General features: G+C 35.8%; 1 protein-coding gene across 1 annotated transcript in view; it reads left to right on the top strand.

Annotated features, from left to right (window-relative positions):
• The window catches only part of NSG2 (neuronal vesicle trafficking associated 2), a 45,489-nt gene that overhangs the window by 33,838 nt on the left and 2,533 nt on the right, over positions 1-9,118 (top strand). Inside the window, exon 4 of the mRNA XM_072400938.1 lies at positions 7,729-7,839. Coding sequence (XP_072257039.1) covers positions 7,729-7,839 — 111 coding nt within the window. The remainder of the gene's footprint in view (positions 1-7,728; positions 7,840-9,118) is intronic.

The raw sequence follows: 9,118 nt of genomic DNA, 5'->3' as shown, positions 1-9,118 counted from the left end.
GGTGGTATCCCTGGTTACAGGTCATGCAGTTGAAGTACATGCTGTATGCCAAATTTTTAAAATGCTTTCAACATCCATCCCTCTTTACTTAGCACCTAATTATTGTGTGACTTCTATTGTAAGTGAACACAGACTAAAAGTTGGAAAAAAGAGGAAACATTCTGTATTCTGTAGACCAAAACCATTTTGTAGCGCCTGGCAATGGACAGGCTGTGGTCACATCAGACTCGAGTGACTCACACAGGATTTCCCTTAATTCTCAGCTGCTGAACAGAGCAACAGAAATGAAATTAGGTACTGTGTATGCTACTGGTGAGCACTAAGTTAAAATGAACCTAAAGGGGTTCCTATTGTTTTCTTATCTAGCATTTGCCCATACAAATGTTGTCTTGGAAATGTCTTTGGCTTATTTAAAAAAAAAAAAAGCAGGTAACCTGTTTCTGGTATGCTTTTTAGCTCGATCATGCAAGCAACCTATTTGCATAAACCAGTTTATGTGCAGCAGAACATGTTGGTTGATGCAAGTTGATAGGACATGTTTACTTGATTTGCTTGTGTGTAATGTTGTTGCATAGAGCTTGCATGTTGTCTGTTTGCGCTCTGCTGCAAATGGAGTGAAATGCAAATGAATCTTGAACATTCCCTGTATTCTAGTGTTCGTCAGCCATTAGTGATCTTCAGTAGCAGGCGATTAAACTACATTTTATTCACCGTAGACCATTTGATTGAAATACAGATTCCATCAAAATGTTGTGTGTTAAGACCATTTGCAGAATACTCTCCTTGCTGTGTACTTTAGTATAGCCAGCTAGTCTGTCAACTCATGGTCAATGTGTCAGCTGTATCCCCCTTTAAAGCTGCAGTGACCTTCTATTCAAGAGCATTTTAATGTTTGCAACTAGCCACAATAATATTTTTCAGTTTTGGATAGAGTAAGCAATCATTAGAACTAGTGACAATGGTTCCACAAGACAGAAACTAAAGTAAAATAAAAAAAAAGCATAAAAAGAAATTAAAATAATTTTAAGTAGAGTTGAAAAAAACTCAAACCCCATCAGGTTTTTATTTATGCCTGCATCCCTGTTGCAAAATTACCCCCAGTGTAATAAAACCATTCTTACTGGTAATGTAAGTGAGGGTGGATCTCTGAGCCTATATTCCTTGCCTATTGTATCCAAAAATAAGGAATGTAATCCTCTTTAAATCTTTTATAATATTGTTTGAGGGGAATCAAAGGTAAGTTGAAATAATCATTAAGAATAATATAAAGCAATTTGTTTTAATGAGTGTGTGTGATGTAAGTATAAGGTTTAATTAGAAATGCTATATTCATTGTGAATGCATGGCACAATTGGATTATATTATTCATACTAACTAAATTCATTTTAGGGAAAACTCAATTTTCATCATTTTTTACAGTGAGTGTTAAGATTAATGACAGGTTTCCCCTTACCCTTTTTAGACATATTGTACTGTACTTTTTCAGTATCATTACTCAAAGTGCGGGAGGACAGATTAACACTTCTGGAACATTTGTTTGACTTAGCACAAAAGAAGCTTAGCCAAATTGTATTCTTTCCTAAAAGTAAAAATGCATTTATTAACATTTCTGATTACCTGGCCTGCAGTTGAACAAGCTAACTCACTTGTGGTTCCAAAAGTCAGTCTTCGATAAAAATGGCTGTGTTAACAACTGATAAAATATTATTTTCAGTTAAAGCAATTAAATAAATATTTTAGTAATTTAAAGGGGACCTGTTTTTGTAAACTTTCACATGATTAAGCTGGGAGAGCATTTTGTCCTATTCATTGTTAGAAATGCTTCAAACCTGTTTTGATGTAATACATCTATAGGACTACATATATTTAGGCAAATTTCTTGCAAGAAGAAAGCTTTCATTCAGTCAAGCTATGTGACTTTAAACTGCTACTTAGAAAAGTAATATAGGGGATATAGAGAACATATAGAAAAATGATCATCCCTAATGGAAGATTTAGAATTGCAATTTGTCTGTTCTGATATTTGTCTCCTTTTATCTTGCAACCATTTTCACAGCAGACTATTGCTTATCATACTTTTTTTGGAAAAGTTTATTGGAAATGTTAAATGTTTATAGTTCATTTTTGTTTTTTGTTTTTTAAAAACCTAGGTCACCCATACTCAGACATTTATTCGTAAATGACCTAAACAAGTAAAAATCGCAGACCATTGCTTTTTGCAATGTGGTTATATGTTGAGACCTTACCAAAACCAAAAGGAAGTTTTGTTAAAGGTAACATGGTATTGGATTACTTGTCTACTTATTATTGGTTTACTGGTCTTCCTATAACATATCTACTCTTTGCAGATGTTTATTAGACAGGATTTGAGTAGTATATACCTTAACATATTCCCTATCCAATATACATGTAAACCAGAGACCCTAAGCAAGTCCAACATGTAAATATGTATCACCATACAAACATGAAAGCCTATTCTCTCTACTATCTATATTGTTATTATGCTTCCATTGATGCAGTAAGGAGAGAAGATGTATTCCTAAATTGACATAGGAACCTGACCTGAAAGAACAGTATCATTTGCTACTTCTGCTAACCCTTATTGCTATGACACAATCAAATTATATTTGAATTGTTTAAACAATTTATATTTGTATATATTTGTACTTTTTAAACAATAGGTAATGTCTTTCGTCTTTTTTATACAATTTAAATGCTTGACAGGAGCCTTAAAATTTAAAACACACCTTAAAAGTTAAAGTTGAACTGTGAGTTCTAGCCTTTTATGTTAGCATTGCTGTGTTTAATCAGAACCAGCATTGTGCTGCATACTGCAGTGTGCTTGTCCTAAGGCAATGGTAGAATACAAGGGCACAACTTTACAACTGTAAAGGCAGGAACAACCAGTACATTTATATTTTGTTCTATTGACATACATCAATGTATAATCTTTTCAAAATATATGAAACATATGTAAGTATCACAGCCTGGCTTTCTAAGTAAAATGGGTAAAGGGCAATGCTCAAAGAGCTGTAACCGTTAAAAGCCAATTAGAACCCTAAAATTGCAGACTCTGCAGATAATTCTTCAAGCAGTTTGCTTTAAACTGCATGTATCTACAAAAAATAAATGCAAAATTAGAGTGTATGGGAGATGTGTCAGAAAAATGCTTTTGATGTCCTAAAATAATATTAATTCAAGACTACATTATGCTACGAAACATAACAACAGAAACCTGGCCTTTAGCAACAATGTGCTATGGACTGATGAATGAAGTAATTGGTGTAATAGGGTGTAAGTATTGGCTCTGGCTAGGTCATGTAAAGGTATTCACCTTTTTCTCAGCCTTTTTTTTCAGCCACAGTGTGTACTTTGGTCATTGTTTTGTTGGAAGCTGAAGCTTTTTCCTATTGACAGGTTTCCTCAAGAATTTTTAAGTATTTTCCCATTCATTTTTTTTCGGGATTCTGACAAAACGCCACAATCCCTACCGCACAGAACCACCTCAAACCAGGACAATACCACCTCCATGCTGTAGGTGTAGTGTTTTTTGAATAATAAGATATATTGTTTTTTTCGCCAAAAGTACGGGCAAATGTTAAGGTCAAATCTCATCGGACCATTACACCTTTTTCTACTTGGCCTCAAAATGATCAAGGTTCGTTATGGTAAAGCTCAATGTAGCCTTTTTTTGAGCAATGTTTTTTTTTCTTGTAACCCTCCCATACAAGTTAAATTTGTGGCACACTTATGATAGTGTTGTCACATGCACACAATGACCACCCATAGCTGTCCTGTACATTGTGGCCCTTGTACCAGTACTCTCCACTTCTTAATCATAGATTTTACTGTACTTCTAAGGAATTTCCTGACTTGTACCTGACCATAAATGTATCTCTGAGATCTTTTGACAATGTCTTGATACTCATAGTTGATTACAGATGGCAGTACCAAACACTGGAATGCTCTAGGAATAGCTGTTTTTATGCTGAACTAATCAAAATGATTGCAACTGATCACAGGTGGAAGCTTGGTGTGCAATGAAGAAGGTCATTAGGACGATTGAGTTTACAAATGTTTTTTTTAGGAGGGCGGTGATTATTTATCCCAGTGATCCTGTATTGATCTTTTACTTGCAGATAATTCTTCAAGCAGTTTGCTTTAAACTGCATGTATCTACAAAAAATAAATGCAAAATTAGAGTGTATGGGAGATGTGTCAGAAAAATGCTTTTGATGTCCTAAAATAATATTAATTCAAGACTACATTATGCTACGAAACATAACAACAGAAACCTGGCCTTTAGCAACAATGTGCTATGGACTGATGAATGAAGTAATTGGTGTAATAGGGTGTAAGTATTGGCTCTGGCTAGGTCATGTAAAGGTATTCACCTTTTTCTCCGCCTTTTTTTTCAGCCACAGTGTGTACTTTGGTCATTGTTTTGTTGGAAGCTGAAGCTTTTTCCTATTGACAGGTTTCCTCAAGAATTTTTAAGTATTTTCCCATTCATTTTTTTTAGGGATTCTGACAAAACGCCACAATCCCTACCGCACAGAACCACCTCAAACCAGGACAATACCACCTCCATGCTGTAGGTGTAGTGTTTTTTGAATAATAAGATATATTGTTTTTTTCGCCAAAAGTACGGGCAAATGTTAAGGTCAAATCTCATCGGACCATTACACCTTTTTCTACTTGGCCTCAAAATGATCAAGGTTCGTTATGGTAAAGCTCAATGTAGCCTTTTTTTGAGCAATGTTTTTTTTTCTTGTAACCCTCCCATACAAGTTAAATTTGTGGCACACTTATGATAGTGTTGTCACATGCACACAATGACCACCCATAGCTGTCCTGTACATTGTGGCCCTTGTACCAGTACTCTCCACTTCTTAATCATAGATTTTACTGTACTTCTAAGGAATTTCCTGACTTGTACCTGACCATAAATGTATCTCTGAGATCTTTTGACAATGTCTTGATACTCATAGTTGATTACAGATGGCAGTACCAAACACTGGAATGCTCTAGGAATAGCTGATTTTATGCTGAACTAATCAAAATGATTGCAACTGATCACAGGTGGAAGCTTGGTGTGCAATGAAGAAGGTCATTAGGACGATTGAGTTTACAAATGTTTTTTTTAGGAGGGAGGTGATTATTTATCCCAGTGATCCTGTATTGATCTTTTACTGAACTTTTAGTAATATATCTTTCACTTGGATGTTGAAAGTTACATTTAGTAAATACAACAGAGACATTTTTTATATCTGTCTTCATTCAATATGTAATTCAACAAAATGTATATATAATGTTGTGACTGTGACTTCTAAACCCACTTCTAGTGCTCACACACGCACATACACTTTTAATAGATACTTAAACACACACAAAATCATATACTTTTTTGGCATAGCTAGCTGTCTCCCCTCATTTCCTAATGTCCTGGGTCATGCCAGTGTGGAGAGTGTGGTGCTGATGGGGAGCAGCATAATTGTCTAGGCTTTGTTTATGGCCCGACATACAGCTGTGAATAAAAAAAATACTGAAAGCAACATGCCTGGCAGCCACAGGCAACATGGAAACATGGGCAGCAGAAGCAGTTATGTAGTCCACTAGAAGGATTGCTTGCGACAAGCGATGCCACCATGATTGCCCATGCTGCTTCAGGCCTCCATCCCAGCAACCTATGGATGTGCAGGAGTAATAGCTATGCTTTAGCCCTGTATATATATTTTGTTATACCATATATGATGGTGATTAGTTGAAAAATTATCATGGTCTATGATCTTGATTATAACATTTTGCCTTGTAGTTTAGTAATGAGAAGAAACCTGCTAGCTTTACAGGAAGGACAAAAAAGCCAGCTGTTTAACAGTCTAAGTGGTTTTACTGGATCGTTTCATAAAATGGTTTCTCCCCCATTGAAATGTTAATATTTAATTCTAATGTTGAATTCTATAGAGAAGTGCATGACCTCTTATTCTCCACATGCTTCTAGGCATTGGCCACTGTCCAGGAGTGTAGTGTTATATATGTATATTGAAATGAAAAATCAATTATGGGGTGCTAAGAGCAGAACAGAACTCAAGTCAAAATTGCTTAATAAAAGGTGAATAAGTTGCTTCAGGCCAAAATAAGAGATAAAATATCTCTAATTACTTTTCCAGACAAAGAATTCAGATGAAACTAGATGTGTTGGCTAAAAGCTAATGATAAGTATCATTTGATCTTCACCTCTTTTAAACTTTCACATGTGATTGAGTAACTGGGTCAGAAACAAATTAGCTGAAAATGATTTCAATAATATAGGAGTTATTCCCTATTTTTACCTTGCTTTGGTACTGTGTTTTGCCCACCTTGGTGTGCCCAAGGACCGCAACCTAGTGGTCATGTCTCTTCGTACATGACAATAGTTGTCTGATAATTGTAGTTCAGCATGTGTACTATGTTTACAAAGCCAAATAGTAAAGAATAGTAACTGTGTATGTACCAGAAATATAGTGTTCTCCTACTGTTCTCTTGACATGACAACACAACTGTGAATTTCTAAGCATGTAGTGTCAAGCTTGTCTATGTTATTTCTGATTTATATTATTTATTTCCTCCTAGGCAGGAAGCAAATAAGGGAACATCATTGTCTTCATATACCTACAAATATATCAAAAAAACTGCTTTACTCTGTCTATTTGTAGCAGTGACCACTGTCACCAAGACTAAGCATAAGAGAAAATCCAAACTTTTTAGTTGTCAGCAGGAATAAAGAGGACATATTGCAATGGGACTGCCAATACTGCTTCAGATTTAAGTGCAGTGTTGTTTTTTTTACAGAAGGTTTGGGGCACACTGGTTACACTGGCTGGTTACCAGTCACTGTAGCCACTGTGTGGCTGATTACCAGAAGTGGTTACCAGCCACTTCTGGTAAAACAAGTACCCCCTTGTCATCAGTTTTCTAAGCCCTAAACAGCCCTGAGCCCTATAATATACAGTACCTGTTTCAAGGAGGTAATAATGGCTGGTAGACTAGGGGTCTGGGAGAGCAACCAAATGCCCGTTGGGCACTTATACTGTCCCTGCTCCATTGTGACTTTTCTAAAAGGAACAGTAATGGTTCTGGTTAAGGTAAATGAATCTAAAATGCATTTCAGGAGCTGGCTAGGTGCTCTTTAATGGCTTATTAGGGCAAGAATGTGACTTTTTTTGTGCTAGGGGTGGATTGACTAGGCCTATATGACCTCCTAATTGAAAGATTTAAAGAACATTTTCTGCTCATGAGCAGATGGGCTGAAAGCACAAACCCTTTTGAAAAGCTTTCTATCCTTTGAAAACCTTGAGATGCTCTGTGTAATTTAATTCATGGTGCATTATCAAAAGGCCCTGCAAAGAAAGAGGTGATGTCAGGTTCCAGGAAGATCAGAAAGAACACTCAGGCCCTAATGATGCTTACTTGTCTTCATTCCTTGGCTGTGCAAGAGGGAAGCTGTCAATTTCCTCCTATTGATTGTAATGTTTTCTGTACCGTAATGTCCCTTTTTTCTATCCCATGGGCAAAACAGCCACTTGAAAACAACATCTTTTTCATTGAAGTATTTGCCAAACACATACTTCAAAATGACCCAATAATTTTATCTTGAATGTGACAGTACAACATCTTTCCTTTTTTTCACAAAAGCAAGCTTTTTACATCATGGAAAGAGCATAATATTTTACTTTCTTTTCCTTCCAGGTCACAATCCTCATAAGCTTGGCACTTGCATTCCTTGCCTGCATAGTGTTCCTTGTGGTGTACAAAGCCTTCACATATGATCACAGCTGCCCAGATGGATTTGTCTACAAGGTATGCACAAACTACCTTTGTAAAAATAATGAAAGCTTTCAATTTTTTTTGTCTAGTGATGTAATAGGTTTAGAAACTTTAATGAATACATATCATAATAACATATCTTTTCTTAAAATGCAAGAAAATCAATGTAAAAAACTAGTAGCTAGAAATGAGTGAACTAATGTTAAATTGGAGTTCCAGTGCAGACTGGAATTGGATATCAAATGACACACCAGAAGCACTGAAGTCTGTTGATTCTTTCTCTGGAGCTCTAACCCTGCTCCGCTTTCTTATAACACTTGATCAGTGTTTAGAATAAAGATTAGAAGGCTGGAAAGTAGCCATATCATACTAAAAGTGTGAGCTGACTGAAAGAAAACTGAAAGAAAACCTTGAACTTTGTGGATGAATTTCCCCACAGTGCCACCAGCTACAGAATTTATGAATCATTTGTTTTTACGGTAGTCTACTGCATCTTAAGAAAGTACACGTTTTTGAAAATCCATAATCTGAACACAGGTCCTCATTAGGTGTGAGACAGGAGTATGTTGTGCTGACAGGTTAAATGCTCAGCACAGAGGAAATCAGAGTAAGAACAGTAAGTTACATATTGTGAGTACAACATGTTTTATTGTATTTTCCATTAGTGTCAATCTAACTTGACTGAGCAGTATGAGTTTTATTGAGTCTCTATTGAGTCTCTATTTTATTCAATGAATGCATAGTAACTAGTTCCTCTCCTAATAAATTCAGAGGATCATAGAGGAGTCTTGAAGAATATAGATTGGTATTAGGATGGCAAAAAAGCATGAGCATATTAGCTTTCTAATTAAATAGCCCCTAAGCCCTAGAGGGAGATTATTCAAAGAAAGGGGGACAGCTGGGGTTGTTTTCTCAAAATACCAGCACAGTTCTTATGGGTACCAAAGAACCATACAGATAATGTGGGGTTGACTGTATATCCATCTGCCATAAAAAGAAGTCAAGCTCATATGTCAAACACAACTGATTTTATCATCACTGCATACAAACTAAAATGAGAAATTAGAACTGAAAAACAAATGTTTTATTGACATGTTACTATTCAGCTTTGCATTTTAATATTTTTATACTGGGATCACTATTACTTGAATTTTTTTTTTTAATCAATGCTTGCTTATTCGGGTTAATATATTGACTACAAAAAAGAAATTAAATTTTTAGTGAGTGTGTGCATTTAATGCCTGCATAGGGACATCTACACGGACATTTTCCCCAGCATTTAACCTGAGGCTTTAAAACGCGGGGTTAAAGC

This window comes from Pyxicephalus adspersus, chromosome 2 (assembly GCF_032062135.1).
Source record: "Pyxicephalus adspersus chromosome 2, UCB_Pads_2.0, whole genome shotgun sequence".
Taxonomy (NCBI): Eukaryota; Metazoa; Chordata; class Amphibia; order Anura; family Pyxicephalidae; genus Pyxicephalus; species Pyxicephalus adspersus.
This window is presented reverse-complemented; position numbering and strand designations above follow the sequence as displayed.